The sequence below is a fragment of the Patella vulgata genome, chromosome 4 (genome assembly GCF_932274485.2).
Source record: "Patella vulgata chromosome 4, xgPatVulg1.2, whole genome shotgun sequence".
Classification (NCBI taxonomy): domain Eukaryota; kingdom Metazoa; phylum Mollusca; class Gastropoda; family Patellidae; genus Patella; species Patella vulgata.
Window position 1 is genome coordinate 78,705,396 of NC_065882.2, and position 18,784 is coordinate 78,724,179.

At 37.1% G+C, this 18,784-nt stretch overlaps 2 protein-coding genes across 3 annotated transcripts; one reads left to right on the plus strand and one right to left on the minus strand.

Moving 5' to 3' along the window:
- Nucleotides 1-3,622: 3,622 nt before the first annotated feature.
- Nucleotides 3,623-13,150, plus strand: LOC126819355 (uncharacterized). Of its 2 annotated transcripts, XM_050547355.2 has the most exons (7): nt 3,623-3,724; nt 4,544-4,609; nt 6,804-6,890; nt 7,631-7,672; nt 8,690-8,858; nt 10,258-11,198; nt 11,754-13,150. In XM_050547355.2, the coding sequence occupies exons 1-7, from the start codon at nt 3,677-3,679 to the stop codon at nt 12,045-12,047; spliced, it is 1,647 nt and encodes a 548-aa protein (XP_050403312.1). In that variant the 5' UTR covers nt 3,623-3,676; the 3' UTR covers nt 12,048-13,150. The 2 variants fall into 2 exon arrangements, with proteins under 2 accessions (XP_050403312.1, XP_055956715.1); XM_056100740.1 differs by lacking the exons at nt 3,623-3,724; nt 4,544-4,609; nt 6,804-6,890; nt 7,631-7,672 and having other exon boundaries at nt 8,636-8,858.
- Nucleotide 13,151: 1 nt separating this feature from the next.
- Nucleotides 13,152-17,834, minus strand: LOC126819373 (uncharacterized). Its single transcript, XM_050547384.2, has 4 exons — nt 16,986-17,834; nt 16,227-16,328; nt 14,926-14,957; nt 13,152-14,448 (listed from the first exon to the last, which is right to left on the minus strand). Exons 1-4 carry the CDS (start codon nt 17,449-17,451, stop codon nt 13,903-13,905), a joined length of 1,146 nt encoding a protein of 381 aa, XP_050403341.1. The 5' UTR covers nt 17,452-17,834; the 3' UTR covers nt 13,152-13,902.
- Between the last annotated feature and the right edge of the window lie 950 nt (nt 17,835-18,784).

Genomic DNA, 18,784 nt, shown 5'->3' on the forward strand with positions numbered 1-18,784 from the left:
GAGTGGCCTTTCCACCAAAACTCCCATTCTTAAGTTATATTTCCTAATTCAGGGCACATGCCTCTATCAAATGTCACTGAAGTGGAACTTGCACCATCCATGGTGAATAAACCAATTTTGGGGGGTGCTATGGGTGACTCCCCCTACCACACCCACCATTGGCGCAACTTAATAGTCCGATTCGGTTTGTTACATAATTCCCATCCGCCGGCTTTTAGGGAAGAAATCGTGGAATAAGCTTTATTTTGTAGGTTTTGATGTTTAATGACAAAAATACAATGTTGACATTTTTTCTGATTAGGTCTTCAAAGTATGGGAGGCCATTGGGTTTCTGGGATCTCCTAACTCAGCCATACACCACTAGCATCCCAAACCTGCCGCATCTTTCCTGTTGAACAAAACCCACCTAGACCCCGGACTTTTGGTACTTTAACTTGATGGACTGTTGAATTATTAATTGAAACAAGTAACAATTTATACAAAGTTCTGTATCTGTATGTGTAGGCAACGGAAATATGTAACACACCAGAAGGGTCATAAATTGTGTCATCTTATATTATGAAACTGTTTATATTATATGCAGAAATATTTACCCTGAATGCTCAAGAACAATAATTATAGCTACATATATAGAGAAAAAAATAAATGTATGTACAGCGTGATCCTCGAGCTATTAACAATCCACTTGGACAAGAGCACTAGCGCATCTATAAGCTGTGAATAGGAGATGTCAAATTTAGTGCGCTATCGACAATCCCACCCCATAATGAATGTCAACACAAAATACTGGCTACAACACTGCGCGCGACGGTAGAACGTAGATTGCATTGCCTATATTGTTGCACACTGATCAGCAGCGAATATTCGCTAGGCCTTTACATTCACTGATAAGGATGACATCGATGCGACGTAATGAGCCACAAATGTTAACTTCCACCCCCCCCCCCCCGACAAATTTAATTCTAAAACATTTGTTTTATGTATTAGAAAAATAAATAAAGACATTTGAAATATTTGTAGGTAAAAAGTATTTCCTATTTAGTGTAGATAAGAATTAAAATCAGTAAAAGGCGCAATTTTGTCCGAGCCAGTAACGTCTTATGTAAACAATACACACACCATTGACGCCGCGTGATATAACGTCACGTGTTGAAGGCAGTCATCTTTCACAGAGATATTAGAAGACTTTCATAATAATCTGTGAACAGATTGATATTGTTGTTCGCCGGTCATTACCTCGCCGAGAAGCACTTTTAACCAAGGTCTCAAGAAGGAGCTTACTCTGTCTACAACCCCCTCCACACCTTTCCCCTTACATCCGAGCCTGGACAAGAGTTATTGCTTTGTCGGTACAAATAATATCAGCAATCGTCTCGTTGCGTTTGAATGGAGGCAGACTACCATTAAATTTCACCATCTCGGTACCCCATTATATTTCACCATCTCGGTACCCCATTATATTTCACCATCTCGGTACCCCATTATATTTCACCATCTCGGTACCCCATTATATTTCACCATCTCGGTACCCACGAATTGTAGTTCGTCTATTTATAGCAATTCTCTCTCTTTCTCTTTTCTCCCCTTTTGCATGCCCATATTTGTTGATTTTTTGGTCTAGAATGGACGAAGAGGGTTTGAATTAACATTTTCTGCCAGGTTTTGGTAAATATTCATGATTTTGAGGCGGAAGGATAACAGGGTTATCAGGTTGGCTACGGTGATATGTACGGCAACTAGTTACATGTTTTTAGTATGCTTCTTCAAGTTTGTGTATCTCAAAATTTTGGTGATCACCCTCATACAAATTTTAGTGCAAAGACATGACCATTTGTTCCTCTGTCTATAGTGAAAAGCATTCAGTCCAACGAAAATTTTGGGAAAAGTTGGAGGTGGGTAAGAGGCCAGAATTAACATTGAAGTCAATGGGGAAATTAATGGTGGTCTGCCTCCGAATATGTTAACTTATAATAGAGTTATTTCCCTTGGATCACATTTATCGCAAATTTGTATTTGAATATCTTTTGACCCTTTACTCTAGAATCGAGCGTTTAAATTTACATTATCTATCAAGTTTTGGTGAATACTCATGATTTGGGGACATACGGTTCAGGGTGTAAACAAATATGAATTAGGGAAATCACCTTTCAATATGACGTCACATAGATTCCTTTGACCAGGTTTAGATGGTCAACCGTCTTAAATGTTTTATCTTCGGTGGCCTTTTAGTGCCATATGTTGATTTATATATTTTTCATGAAATTTACCTCATTATGAGACATCGCAGTGAAAACTATGATAAATAAAAAAAAAACATGAAAAGCCTTTTTTTTCCGCGGTGTAAACCATTTCTTCGCAGTATAATGTTTTGTCCGCGGTGGAAATGTTTTCTCCGCGGAGAAATCATGTGATTTACTATCGCGAAGATATCATGTGGAAACCTTTTCAACACAGAGAAAACTTTATACCGCGGAGATGAAGTTTACAGCGCGGAGAAAAGGTTTTGCATGTTTTTTATTTATCATAGTTTTCACTGCGATTTCTCATATGAGGTAAATTTCAAGAAAAGGGTATAAATTAACGTATGACACTAAAAGGCCACCATATTTATCAGACCTTTACAACAGGTTGGTCTCATTGGGGTTATTAAGAGTCTGACAAGGACAACTGTCTAGTCGTTCGGATGGGACGAAAAACCGAGAAAGATCCCTTGACAGATGGAATCCGATATAAGAGTAGGCCGTAGTGCCGTTGTCCGGGCAAAATTGCCCTCATAGCACACTATATGGCGTATGCCCGTCTTCATTAGCCCAGTTCGGTGGAGAACAGTAGGACGTTAAACCCCATTTCATTTGATTTCATTTCATTTCTGGTGTTATTAAGAACATCGGGATGTAAAAAAAAAATGTGGAAGGTCTGGAATGGCCTGGATTTAACATTGAATTCCATGGGGTGAAATTACCAATCCGAGGCTATTTTAGACAAAGTCCGTATTATTATCTAGTGTTCTCTAAATTCAACAAACTAAACAAATTTGGTTTATATTTGATAAGAAACAATAACTTCTGTGAGCAGACTGGTGAGCGGACCGGGATTACGACAATATACATCCACATGAAAGTGTTCAGATAACCATACCAATATACATCTACCTGAAAGTGTTCAGATAACCATACCATATATCCTGGTTAGAATGATTTGAAACATAATATATAATAAACATTCCTATAATATAAAAAGCAGACAATTTAGATACCGTACAAGTGTTTCAAAAAGACACAATCATTTGGATACAGAACATTTGTTCATATTGCGCCAGTTCTGTGGAATTCATTACGGCTGAACATTAAACTGTCATACAGCCTCGAAACATTTAAAACTAATTTAAAAACTCATCTATTTACGGTCTATTATGTGTAGCGTCCCCAGCATGCATATTAGCATGGAACTGGGCGCGATATAAATATACATATTATTTTTAGTAGTAGTAGTAGTATTAAACTAACATAGCTACAGTAACTTTAATGCATGGGATAGAAGGTCGAAGTAATTTAAACAAAATCAAAATAATTGATCATTTTCACCAATTATGGAAAGTTCAGGGTCATCATTGCGAAATTCACCAGCATTCTCTAAATGCACCTTTAGTTATAACTGTCATTTGTAGAGGACAAGTATGTTAAACTTATCAGTGTTAATCCTTTTCCTTGGAATTATTAATGCAGTGAGTATTATGTAGTATTTGACGCATGATAGTCGAGAATTTGACTATGAGCATTGAGCAGCTACCTCATTAATTGTTTGGGCATATGGCAAAATCACTTTTACGATCGGTCTTTCGAATTCGAATTCATATTCCCCAAAATGTTCTTCATACCATGTGGTAAGGTAGGATTAATCACAAGGCGGTGCAGCCATTAATCAATAGGCCTATGCAGCAAATATTTTCTAATATGATACATGACAGTACTGACTCTGGTCTCACATAGATATATAGAAAGAAATGGGGTTTAACATCCACTCGACACAAACTAGACCATTTCGGGACTAACACACGGTTCAATTTTATTTCAATAATTCGCTTGCTCGTCAGTCTGATTAAAACACAGTTCAAAATTTCGTTTTACTTCTCTTTACTACACTAGAATCTGTACGAGTTGTTATATACCCCACTTCTAGTTGATGTGAGGGATTAGCCAATGAAAGCACGCCAGCTGACTCAATGGCAACCCTTATGATACAGCGTCAACCCCCCCCCCCCTCTCCTGCTTTCCCTTTTGTCCAACCTGTTGCTAGATACTCGACCGACCTTTATTCAGGTGCCCGTCAAACTATTTTGCCGAAAAGGCCAACACGAAAACCTGGAATTGTTTTAAGGGAGTGATTTTAAGCATTTGTTGCTAAAAACAATTGATATGGATCAGTACATATTCTAATAGAAGATATAAATCTATAGTCAGGTGAAATGGCTCGTGATATTTTAGCCTCGTCTGTTGAGATATTAATGTCTGAAACATTCAAGTATTGTCTTTAAAATTTACAGATCGCTGACAATGTGTTGTATAACAAATTTCAACGGCGGGAAATGACGCCAATGGATCCAGAAGGGGTAAGGTTGACTGTTCTGTTTTTCATATAGACAACAAATACAATTTTCTGTACTGTATATTTATGTTATTAATATTATCAACACTTATTAATGAATATAAAATCTGTCTAATCGCAATGGATTCTTGAGTTGCAGAGAATTCGATATATAAGAGTAGGCCGACTGTATACACTGTAAAAAAACTCGGTGAAAAAACGCAAAAAGTTCCAGAAAGAAACATTACACAGGAGAATTTTATCCATATTTGTTTTTCCTGTAATTTACAGAAATTTCTTCAATTAACATAAATTCCATCTTCAAATACAAAAACAAAAATCCCGGTAAATTTTGTTTCCAGGGTTTTTAAAGAGAAAAAAATGTCATTGAATTAGAGACAATTAACTCTTCACTGTTGTAGCGTGCCCAAAAGCTTACCATTGACTTTCAGCTAACGTTAGAATACACAAAATCCTAATCGGTAGACGAGAGCAAGGTAACACAAACAGCTACAGTGAGTGATTGGGCCGGTTAGAGGCCCCAGATGTATGCTTGCGATGCAAACAATTTGCTAGCATGTGGAATCCTGCTACAGAGTTAAAACGGTCAATCGATTATACTATCCAGATTTAAGCAAGCTTGATTACGAGATATTAACACCTACGCATTGAACGTTAAAACATAATTATATACATTTATGAAAATACTTACAATCTGATTAACGTTTGTTGAATAACAATACACTTTATAGATCTTATAAATAATGGAAATTAGATATACATGACATGTAATATACCAATATTTACAAAATATGATTCTTCATATTATGGTTAATAAATTGAAATGAATACTATAACATAATCATTATTAGAAATGATTATATATGTATACAATTACTTATCGCTGCCTTTGCAAACAGAAATAATCCGTAAATTCCTGGTGATTCCACCATTTATCCCCGCCCTCCCCCCAAAAAGTCGATTAACAAAAAAACGGAATAAAACTTCGGAATTCGGCGATATAAAAACGTATAATTTTTACAATGTACGGCACATGTCCCTCTTCATTCGACATTGTATAACAAATTTCAACGGCGGGAAATGACGCCAATGGATCCAGAAGGGGTAAGGTTGACTGTTCTGTTTTTCATATAGACAACAAATACAATTTTCTGTACTGTATATTTATGTTATTAATATTATCAACACTTATTAATGAATATAAAATCTGTCTAATCGCAATGGATTCTTGAGTTGCAGAGAATTCGATATATAAGAGTAGGCCGACTGTATACACTGTAAAAAAACTCGGGGAAAAAACGCAAAAAGTTCCAGAAAGAAACATTACACAGGAGAATTTTATCCATATTTGTTTTTCCTGTAATTTACAGAAATTTCTTCAATTAACATAAATTCCATCTTCAAATACAAAAACAAAAATCCCGGTAAATTTTGTTTCCAGGGTTTTTAAAGAGAAAAAAATGTCATTGAATTAGAGACAATTAACTCTTCACTGTTGTAGCGTGCCCAAAAGCTTACCATTGACTTTCAGCTAACGTTAGAATACACAAAATCCTAATCGGTAGACGAGAGCAAGGTAACACAAACAGCTACAGTGAGTGATTGGGCCGGTTAGAGGCCCCAGATGTATGCTTGCGATGCAAACAATTTGCTAGCATGTGGAATCCTGCTATAGAGTTAAAACGGTCAATCGATTATACTATCCAGATTTAAGCACGCTTGATTACGAGATATTAAAACCTACGCATTGAACGTTAAAACATAATTATATACATTTATGAAAATACTTACAATCTGATTAACGTATGTTGAATAACAATACACTTTATAGATCTTATAAATAATGGAAATTAGATATACATGACATGTAATATACCAATATTTACAAAATATGATTCTTCATATTATGGTTAATAAATTGAAATGAATACTATAACATAATCATTATTAGAAATGATTATATATGTATACAATTACTTATCGCTGCCTTTGCAAACAGAAATAATCCGTAAATTCCTGGTGATTCCACCATTTATCCCCGCCCTCCCCCCAAAAAGTCGATTAACAAAAAAACGGAATAAAACTTCGGAATTCGGCGATATAAAAACGTATAATTTTTACAATGTACGGCACATGTCCCTCTTCATTCGACATTTCGGAATAATAGGACGTTAAACCCAATTTCATTTCTTTACCAGATGAGTGATATTTATGATTTGTTGAGACGGGAGAGAGTCTGGGAAAGAATGGACGGCTGGGAACGCCCAGTGGTTTCATCCACACAGGTAAGATGTTTGGTAACTAAACGTGGTATGGGTGTTCGAAATTTAGAGAATAGCTAATGTCGAACGTAAAGTAATTTGTGCACAAGGTTCGGCCAACAATATAATTGTTTGAGATTAGTAGTTTGAGGTTGAAATACTCTCGTGTGCCACCTTAAAGGGGGAATTTCATATTTTCTAAGAAAGTCAAAACATAATTATTTCTATGTCTTTTGCTCAATAGGTTATCTATCAACTCACTATTATACGACCATGGGCATTATTTCCCACCCTTAAAAATCATTGACACAGGAAAAAATAACACAGTTATCTCCCTTGTTTTCCTTAAATGTTTCCATACCCATCAATCTGATTAAAACACAGATCCTATTTCGTTTCGTTTTTATAGTTCAAAATAGTAGTTTAAATAGTTTGAAATTCAATAGGGTTTTTCTTAAACAGTACCGCTTGCACCAGGAGATTGGGACGGTATAGCCAAAAAAGTGCATGAATTTACAAGCCGGTACCATTTTTTCTGATGTCACCTTTTAGCACGAACCATATGATGAATTCCTTAGAAATAAATTATACTTTAATGGCATGGAAATAAATGGCGAGAGGTGCTTCGAGATGTATAATTATACTTTGCATGACAACATATCCCTCTAAGCGTGCTCGGATCGCGTCCCAGAGGTTGCGGACCTAGGCTCTAATAATATATTTGGACAATTTGCTTTGAACTTCCTTTCGTAGTCATACTTCAGGCTCCTGATTATATTGCTATGGATTTACATTTTTTACCCTTGGTAAGTTGTAAGAGAGACTTTTGGCAAGCGTAAATTCCTGGTCCGTATCGCGTATCCGTATGGATTTCGCGTGTGATGTCATCAATGTGTGTGTATTTCACATACGTGATACGGAATACGGATATCAAGACGAGGGTGCCATTGTGGAAACGTTGCATGTTTATGAACCAGTAATTGTTATTACATGATACTTTTTAATGTGTTACTGTTCAATTACTAAATGCCACTCAAGGAAGTAAAATCATATACATACACAAAACCTGTACATTGAGACCACAAAACAGGGTCTTTTTACTAAACAATTGTGCTACGCAAAAAGAAACGAACTAAAACGATTTAGTAAAGCACTAAGATTTAGTTAAGATTCTGATAAGAGAATTTAGAGCGTCACCGACTAGTACATGCGTTTAGCTAATAAGCCTATGGGGTGGTGGTGTTGGGGGGACGCAAATATTGACATTCCTTGTTTCGAATTAATAATGATATTATTCTGAAAGAGACATGTCCTGGGATCAGTTGGGATGAAGTATTTGTGATGTTTAATGTGTTGACGGGGCGGGTGAATACATAAAGCGCTGGGTCATTACCGTGTAGGACGGTGGGCGTGGCTAGGAACGACTGGGCCGTTTAGATAACCAATTGGGTGGTATAAAACTTGAAAAATTCCAAATTATATACTGTGTTTGTTTCTTTTTGCCGCATCCTAAACTCACTTTCCTTTTTTTATTTTGCTTAGAAATATTGAGTTTTGACACAAGAGACAAACTCAGTAATGTTTTATCAAATGTTTTTAATCTAAATAAAACTTAGTCATATTTTTAGTGCGTACAATTTCTTTTGGACATTAGTATATTTATCTGAAAATATGAGTTTTCTAATTGTGATATTCGAAACAGGGCAGATACTATGCCTCTTGATGAGAACCTATTTAATTTCAGAGGAACATTCGTTGTTGAAAATTATTGACTGTTCTAACAGTGATCATCGTTATAATTGGTTAATTATTTATTTCTGTAGATAAAACAAGAAGTACAAGTATTTGAGTTCCATGCTCGATTTACAACTGATCCAACTCGACAGTATGAAATATCATCTGTAGATTTTGTGGCTAATACAAATTTGATGAACATCCATATTAAAGTTGAACATGGTGGAACCGAATTATATCTTCAAGCGAATAGCTGTGGTAGGTAGAAGGTATTATCGTGGTGTATGAATAAGTTACTTCGCTTAAAGTCGTTTTTAAAGACATCTTACTTCCTTTTGCGAATAACACCACTAATTGTCTTATTGTGTACAACGATACGCCGATATGTGAATACGCTATGAAAGCTGGAGTGTATTGACAAGATCGGCCAATCTGACCGTCAGTTTTCTCCGGGTCACCAGGTTCTCTGCCACGCCTAAAGATCTCAGCGCTCAAGTCAATTATTGAAATAAAATGGAACTATCATATGAAATTGAACCATATGTTAGTTTGTGTCGAGTTATCGATAAACCCATCATATGAAATTGAACCATGTTAGTTTCCAGGGGGGATCTAGGAATTTTGAAAAGGGGGGGGGGGGGAGGGCGCCGCAAAATCAGGGCACTGACCGCGGGGACAGGGCACGCCGCTGAGAGGGGTTTGGGGTTTTTTTGGGGGGTTTTTGGGGGGGGGGGGCCCCCAAGAAAATTATCCGTCATTTCCTTGCATCTGTAGCCATTCCAAGAGCTATGTGGCTGATATTTTCGTCTAAGTAAACGTTCGGAAATCGTTGAAAATGAGTCTTAAAATCGAGCAAAAAAGCCAGTTGAACATGCGACTCAAAAATTGTCAAGGCGAGCGAGGCATTATGATGGGAAAAAAGACGAATCTATTCCCTAGCCACTTCACTATTTAAGCCTTGTAACTTGTACTGTGTACTGTCTACACACGAAACAATGTTACATCAAGTTGCACTCATGCGCGTCGGCGATGGGCATGAGTGTATACGCCGCCGATTCCACAAGATGCTATCATTGATTTCTGTCTATATAGTCACTCTATAGGATTAGGTTACCGTCAGCGAAACAACAAGAATTCGTTTAAAAGTGGAAGTATTAATTAGACCAGACTGGTGTGTTTGAGTAGATGGTTTGAGTAATTTGGGAATCCCTGCAACGGGTTGGGAACAGACATATTTGGGTCTGAGAAAAGGCACTTTCAGCAGTAAAAAAGGGCACTGTCGAAAATTAGGGGGGGGGGGGTGCCCCACCTTGGATCCGCCTCTGGTTTTTGTCGAGTTATTGATAAACCCATCATATGAAATTGAACCATATGTTAGTTGGTGTGGAGTTGTCGATAAACGCCATCATATGAAATTGAACCATATGTTATTTTGTGTCGAGTTATGCATAAACCCCATCATATGAAATAATTGAACCATATTTTAGTTTGTGTCGAGTTATCGATAAACCCCATCATATGAAATAATTGAACCATATTTTAGTTTGTGTCGAGTTATCGATAATCCCCATCATATGAAATTGAACCATATGTAAATCCCATAATAACCTAGTTTGCATCGAGTGGACGTTAAACCATATTTAATTTACACTTTCAGGAAAAGGAATATGTTTACTTCACCAAGAAGATAGTCGTGTTCATCGAATTGTTCTCATTCAAGATATTTCAATCGCAAATACATTTAATGGAAATAGTTATCTAATCGGACTTAAACGCATATTCATGCAAGCGAGTTTCCATGATATCATATCCGTGGAACTAAACTATCCGAGACGTCGTGGGGACGACAGAGGTCAAGTTTATAACACTGTTAGTCCTTCTTTTACCCTGAACTACGATCTTGAAGATATACGATATGTCCCAACACAAGCAGGGGTTATTAATTTAGTTACCCATATATCAAGTCAAAATGCCAGTATGAATCATTCACAAATGACCGCCTATGTCATTGGAATAGGTGAAGCCGATGTTCCAAGTTTAAAGGGTAAAATGGATATAAAAAACGATACTAATGTGGATTATGAAGTCTTGCTGGATTTAGCTAATCCGAATTATAATGATTCAATGCTACTATCCAGCATCCTTTTGAATACTTTGGGTCACCCAACCAACCTTTCGGTCTATATCGACGTTTATCGACTTTATCGCATATTCCCAAATACTGAATGGTCGCCCAAACCGATCCGGGAACTCAATTTGGGATGTCGTTTGAATAACAATGAAGAACATTATGTAATAGGTGATGTAGCACAGATTCAATGCTGGGTTTTTGGCCCTTGGTCGCCAGAAATTCGTTGGTACAAGAAGGTGAACGGTGTCAACACGACATTGGTGGGATTTGATGTTAACGTCTACCCAGCTCCTTATTTTACAGAGACCACTATTACATCATATGATATCAGTCGACTTGATGCTGGGGACTACATGGTGACGGCATCTTTACCAGAGATTGCACTTTCCTCTTCATATAGTTTCAGAATTAACATTTTTGAAGAGCATGTTCGAGTAAAGATGAGTCATCGACGAGAAAACGGGCAGGTAAAAAATCCTACTTTATATATTGTTTTAATTTGTGGAGCTATATTGGCTCAGTGAATAAAGAACTGGCTTATTAACCAGGACCCGTGTACACATTGGCGTGCATGTAAAAGATTGGCAGTTGAAATTCAATATTCAATAAAAGAGTACGCCGTAGGTGTCGATGTCGGGGCAAAATTTCCCACATAGCAAAATGTATGGCGTAAGTCCGTCTTCATTAGCCCAATAGGAGCAGAACAGTAGGACGTTAAACCCCATTTCATTTCATTAACCAGGAAGTCTGACGTTGGACCCCGGTGTTGGCTGAGAAAGCAAACGCGGATGAAAATAATCCATAACCATAATATCAATCAGAAAACAAGACCGCGGATGGGGCGAAAAACCGAGGTCTCGTGTAAACTTTAGTATGCATGTAAAATAACCATTAACCGTTTGAATTACGTCATAGCACACTCTATGTTAGTCTTTATTAGCCCGGATGTAGTAGAAGATAAGACGTTAAACCCCATTTCATTTCATTCATTCTTTAGTTATGACGTAAATTCTTGTTTTCAGATAGTCGTAACCTGTTCGTCAACAGGTAGACCACGTCCTAGCTTATCGTTCTACAGAACAACGTATGATGTGGGCAAAGCAAAAACGGCTGCAGTCAACAATAACGATAGTCTTACTGTCCGTGAGACTAACACAGCCGGTAATCAGACAACTAGGGAACTGGTTATCAAAGAACCTCGGACATTCGATTATCAAGACATTGTTTTTTTCATTACCTGTGTTGCGACCAACCAATATGAGACATCTGAGTATGTGGCATATTTTGTAGAATTTGATATGCATAACTTTTCATAATGATTATGTCCGCAATCCTATACTTTCATTTTTGAGGGAAGTTCACACATTTGAAATGTATATCGTAGGCTGCATCTATGTTATATTTTAAAGCGCTAAGCTTCTTTTGAAATTTGTTCTATTTTGATTTCGAATAAGCTAATTTATTAAGTGTTTCGGTAATCCATTCACATTATTGTTAAAATGGATCTGTCTGTCTGTCTGTCCGTCCGTCCGTCTGTCTGTCCGTCACACTTTTTGGGACACAATAACTCTCCTAACTGAGCTAGAATGTTCAAACTTGGTGTAGGTGTTTATTTGGTCGATGTCTTGATGGAGTTCGACGATGAGCGTTTTCTGCTTAGGGTAAGCAGAGATAAGCAATTTGATTGGTTGATGCTTTGGGACACTGTAACTTCAGTTCTAATGAAGTGAGAGTGATGAAACTTGGTGTATAGTTTCATCACATTAATACCTTGACTAAGTTACGATCAAACTAAAATATCCAAATATCAGTCTCTCACCTAAGTTAAAACATAAAGATATCAACAAAATACCACCCGCACATCACGTGTTATTAACTTAATGCAGTCTAATTGGTTGATCATGTGCAAAGTAATAGCTGAGCTTTTAATAGACTTTATTGTGATAAAACTTGTAGTAAACATATATATAGATTAGTTTCGAACATCTCATGAACGTGAATAAATCATACTACGTCTCTAGCACATTACCCTACTTCAATCTGACTGGTAAATGTGTATGAATGTTATATTCACTGTAATCTGTATCCTTCCAGTGAAGACATATCCACTGTTAAGTTCCTGGGAGAAATCATCTTGTATTAGTATAGTATATAGCTAACACTAAAATCGGTAATATCTCAACTTTTGATTTATTTGCGGAGTTAATATTAAACGGGTAGGAAAAACCTATTCCGTAAGTCAACTTTCAGTAAATCGACATCACTTTTGTTATCGAGGTTTTGCTTGCCTCTGGGATTTCATATCTTTAATCACGTACAGTAATCCAGTTGTCTTTGCTTTAATATGAGACATTATTCTCCTCCATAATGTGCTTTTTACCTTCCTCATGTAACCAAGCTCCGTTTCTTTTGTTGTCATGTTTTACAAGGAAAGTGTAAGTGATAAATAAATATTAAAGCAATTGACAGAGCGTGTCGCTTTTTGCCTGAACAATAAGGTCAAATATCAACTAAAGTAATAATCTATTTAGTTTCAAATTAAAAGGATAAAGACACCTTTTATTCTTTGCCCCCCGCCCCTTCCGCCCCACATTTTTGTTTGTTGATAATTTACCCACGAGGGATATCGATAAACCACCTTTAGTCTTTGCCACCCCTCTCTCTATTTTATAGATACTTTATATTCAAGATAACATAATTTACTCATGAAAGGTATCCACAAATCACATTAGGGACCTTTCGAATCGGTACGAAAACATATGTTCGTTTACGTTTTCGTATCCTATAACACGCGGTTTCGCAATCCGACGTACTATAATAGCTAGATTGCGTTAATTTCCACTCCATGAACTTCTCGATCAAGGCAAAGTTTTCTCTGGATTTTTTGGCAAATGTACAACAAATCAAGCAGAATATTGCTTTTGAGCACATTCTACGAACTCTAAAAAATGAACAATATACACAAAGCCTCGAAAAATGGTGGAAAATTCAATATATGAGAAAAGAAACATAATCGTTTGCATACCTATGTAAATCCAGCTGCATACGTGTAACGTTTTTTACTCCCCGAACACTCATTACGGATTGCCGTCGCAAGTACACACGAATCGATGACGTTTTCGTATTCGTTTTCGTACCGATGCGAAAGGCCCCTATATACAATGCCGTATATCAAATGTAAGTCATGCTGTCGTTCCGTGACAAGAATCCACAGACCCCTCTACAGTTTCTAATAAGTAGCTTGGTCTTATCATAAGCCAAAACCTGCAAGACGTCACCTTTGCGTATACTGAACAGCGGATTGGATGATATTTCCGTGCCACGCGCAACGTAAAAAGGGAGTCCAATCGTTTCTAAAGTTTGTCTAAAGATAGTAGTATCAGTGTCACTTATTGTGGAACGAAGCGTCTTCAGGAGTAGCACTGGGAGTTGACTTTCAATTTGGGATAAGATTGCTAATGGTATACTTCCTCTCTGACCCAAAGCATTTTCAACCACAACTTTTCTCCGCAAGCGGGGCGAGTCTTCTATGATTTGCAAAATGTCGCCATTCTTGATGACTATATCTTCACATTGGTAATCATCCAATGCCTGGTAAGCTATCTTGTCTGTATGTTGTAGTTGGTAAAAATAACCCATTTGAAGTGCAAAGTAGGAAGGTTGAAATGGATGGGTACCAAATCTACTTTTTTCACAAATGTTTGGTAAAAATAAGGCCTTGAAAAATATAAATACATTTGACATATTTACGTACAACAAATGGAAAAAAAAGAAATATGTCGTTAAGTTGTGGTTTTTAAACGAATGGGAGCCAGCCCAGTGTCTCCTGGGTTCACGAAAGTAACTCGGGATTTTGAACGTTATACGTAAAATCTGTTTCGTTAAGAGAGACAGAGGGAGAGAGAGAGGGGGGAGAAGAGACATGGGGTTTAACGTCCACACGACACAAACCAGGTCATTTCGGGATTAACATATGGTTCAATTTTATTTCAATTATTCGCTTGCGCGTAGGGGTCTTTAGTGGGGGGGGGGGGGAACCGGAGGACCCGGGGAAAACCAGTCACGCACGACTGGGGAATCGAAACAACGCCAATTGACTCAGTGACAGACCTTATGATACAGCGCGCACATGCTATCCATTCGGCCATCAAACCCCCCAAACACCGCCCGTTAAGAATGAAGAGCATACTTTACCTGTTTTTCTTCATCTGTATATTGTAATCTATCTACCTGAAGCATGAATAAAATGGGGTTTAACGTTCTACTTTACTGAACAAACCGGGTTAATGCAGTGTATTATGAGGGCAATTTTAAAATAAAATGGTATAGGGTTTAAAGTTCTACTGTTCTGCTCCGACTGGGCTAATGAAGACCGGCATACGCCATATAGTGTGCTATCTGGGAACTTTTGCCCGGACAGCTGCGGTAATGCCTACTCTTATAACTGCCAAGGGATATTTTACGCGCACGCCAATGTGTATACGGGACCTCGGTTTTTTGTCCCATTCGAATGACTAGACAGCTGTCCTTGTCAGGTCCTCTGTCCTGCACCGCTGACAAGTGGAAACCACGCCGGAAAATAACATGCAGTGTATTATATGGACAGTTTTGCCCAGTCAGCTGCGTTCCCGCCTTCTCTTCATTGAATTCTAAGAGATAAAGATGGTTAAAGACGAAAGATTCTGAATTCGGATTAGGGTGTCCCTTATAAACCAATAAATAATGTGTTAATTTTAGGAAAAATACACGTAAACAATTTTGAAATGTAGAGTGTTTACAAGCGATTATGGGCGGACGAACTGACGACAATATACGTACATAAATGTTAGCATATAAATATCTGTAGAGAGCTTGGAGGGATACTCGACTGAACATTGCGGAATTGAATTTTATATATCCCACAAGTAGTGTCAATAGTGTGAAAAGGGTGATTTCGGTTTACAACGCATGTGCCAACTTCATAAAAAATATCTCAATCAGCCATGACACTGACAGCTGAAACATGTTATTATATTGAATTGGGACCTTCCAGGCATTGATGATTAAGCCAGAAAATGGTTATAAAAAATCCCAGCTTTAAATTTACATAGTTTATCGATTATCCATACCTTAGGTTTAAATCACATAATATTTTATGGATACACATCTTTTAATTCGTTAAAAATGTAATGATAATTATTATGGAAACAGTCTTATATAAGCATGTTTGTTTCTTATATTTTGAAATGACCAATTGTATAACTGTCACACTTAGCCATTTGAAAGGTAGTGGATTTTATAAGTTCATAACCTCGAGGGTTTTCTCCGGGTCCTCCGGGTTTCCTACCACTGCTAAAGACCCGTACGCGCAAGCGAATTATTGAAATAAAATTGAACCATGTGTTAGTCCCGAAATGACCTAGTTTGTGTCGAGTGGACGTTACCCCCTCTCTCTCTCTCTCTCTCTCTCTCTCTCTCTTATAAGTTCATGACTTTTTTGTGAATGTAATAATGACCTACATGCGAATGTACATTAGCCAGTAGTGGTGCATCGGTGAACTGTAGAATTCCCGGATCTGGTTCATCTGAAAGTTCGGCTTGCGGATAAACGACATGGTCTGAAACGGAAAGAATATATGATTATGTAAATAAAGGCATAGATTGATTGGATACATGACGATAAGATGAGACTAAACACTAACAATGGTGACGTACTAACCCATCCCATTATATGTCCACAGCTCACCAATTATTTTCCCATTGACTCTAATGATAATTCTAGTCTCTTAGACCGACTGGGGGGGGGGGGGTGGATGGCCGAATGGTTAGCACGTGTGCTCTGTATCATAAGGTCTGTCATTGAGTCAACTGATGTGGTTTCGATTCTTAGGTTGTACGTGGCAAGGCGTATGGTCGCCTTACCAACCTCGTGGGTTTGCTCCCACCTCGATATAGTACGTCCCAGGGTGGTTTTCTGATAGTTTTTCGGTAGTTTTCGCTACATTTCGGTATTTGTCGATATTAAGCATAACCGACATAACCCACAATAAATCATACACAAACTGATTATCTGAATATAAACAAACTATCCACAGAAGATAATCTTTCGGTTGGGATTCAATCGAATTAAGAAGAGACATTATATGTGCTATACGCGAAACGGCTCTAAACTAAGATGACCCAAATATGTGATCTAAACGAAAAATCATTTGGGTCTAAACTGCCACAGCGTTTAGTCAAAAGGGGGCGTAGATTGGTCCATGGATGATACTTACGCTGGGATTGAAGATACTGTTGAATTTTCACAAACCACTCTTTATCTTCATTCACTGATATAATATTAAACGATTTTAAATTTTGCGGTATTTGCGATATTAATACATTGAATGCGACTACGATAATATCACCTGTATACTGTGCTGCCATCTCACTATAGAATAAACTTAATTTACAATCCAGAAACTGAGGTGATATTATTAAAGCCACTTGTCTGGAGCTTTGTAAGCAGTTGGCAAAACTATTCAATCCTGTTTCTTCTGGAAGAAAGCAGCTCGAATCACAAAATGATATTTGATTATCAATCAACAAGGAAATGATGCTTCTCTTTATTTCATGAGCATCCATCTCGGAATAAATAAAGACATCTTTGGGTACATCGTTCTGTATCTCTCCCTCATATCTGACCCTATGGTCAGATGTTGGATCATGGTGGTTCATCTGGTCTATGATCTGTTTCAACATCACAGTACGTGATTTATAAAGTCTCACATTGATCTGATGTCAGCGGTTTCCAGGCAACGCTACTCCAAAATGTTGATGTTATTTGCTTTAAACTTCTGTAGTGTTTTTGATAACGACAAACGGATCCTTGGCGAAATGTCGTGCTTATATAATAAATGTCACTCGACGATTAGTGGTCTTTTTGTCTATGTCACATGTATACTCCGTAACATTAAACGATGATTGTCTATCGATCGGCACCAAAGAAACATTTGTTTCCAATCAGAAAGCATAGAATATTAAACAACAGCAGCTCCGATTAAAACCAATTTTGAATCAAGATGACGGAACATAAATTCGTGTAATATATCTAAATCTAAGCAATATATTACATGGCTTTTCTAACGGATATATCATTGTAAGGCTAACTTAGAACATATTTATTTCAAAAATGTTTTTGAATTGTTTTGTTGTGAATGCGCTTAGACACACTCATGTGTAATGAAGCGCTATATAAATCGAATAATAATAATAATAAAAATTGTATTATAATACCATATATCCACATAATCTATTGATACGTCTATAATACATTTATAAAATGAATGTGTATTGTGTAACCGCTATAATATTTCTGAGTGATTTATATATAGAAATGTTTCATTGTATTCACACTGTATATGCTTTTACCTAAAAATATCTTATCATCGTATATGTGCTATTGACTTACTTGCCTTTAAATGGCTAGTCGAGAGTGTAGTGGGCGGGTATACATTTATAGTGACTTACATTTTATTACAGCTCGATCATAAAAATAAAGGAATTAAAGGGTGAAGACATCTATTCTTTAAAACGCATATTAAAGTTACATTATGGGTATTGGATAAAGGGCTGGCAATTCTCACTATAATAGATAAACCGAGAATTTAGCGATTGAATGTTGGGCCTAGCCTCGATCATCATTACTAAAGTCGGTACGATAAAAAAACATAGTCTCGATTGTCTATTTTATTTATTTAATCACGAATGAGCGTTGAGCAGCAGATCGGATTATAATCCAGTAAATACCGCAGGCTAGCGATGACATTGAGAGTTCATTATGGTCTGGATAAGTTAATTCATGCCTAATTAATAATTTAGATAACATTTCAGGCCTAAAGAAAGACCTGCTATAGGCAGATTTAGCTCTTGCATATTATACGTTTAAACAAAATGAATTGGGGTGTCTTCATTAGTCACGCTTTTACCATAGTAGTGACATCTGTACACTGTATAATTTCTAACCACTTTCTATACATACTGAACACTAGTTTAGAAGAAGCGTCAGTCTTGTAGGGGCTACCGGTTCAGGAAT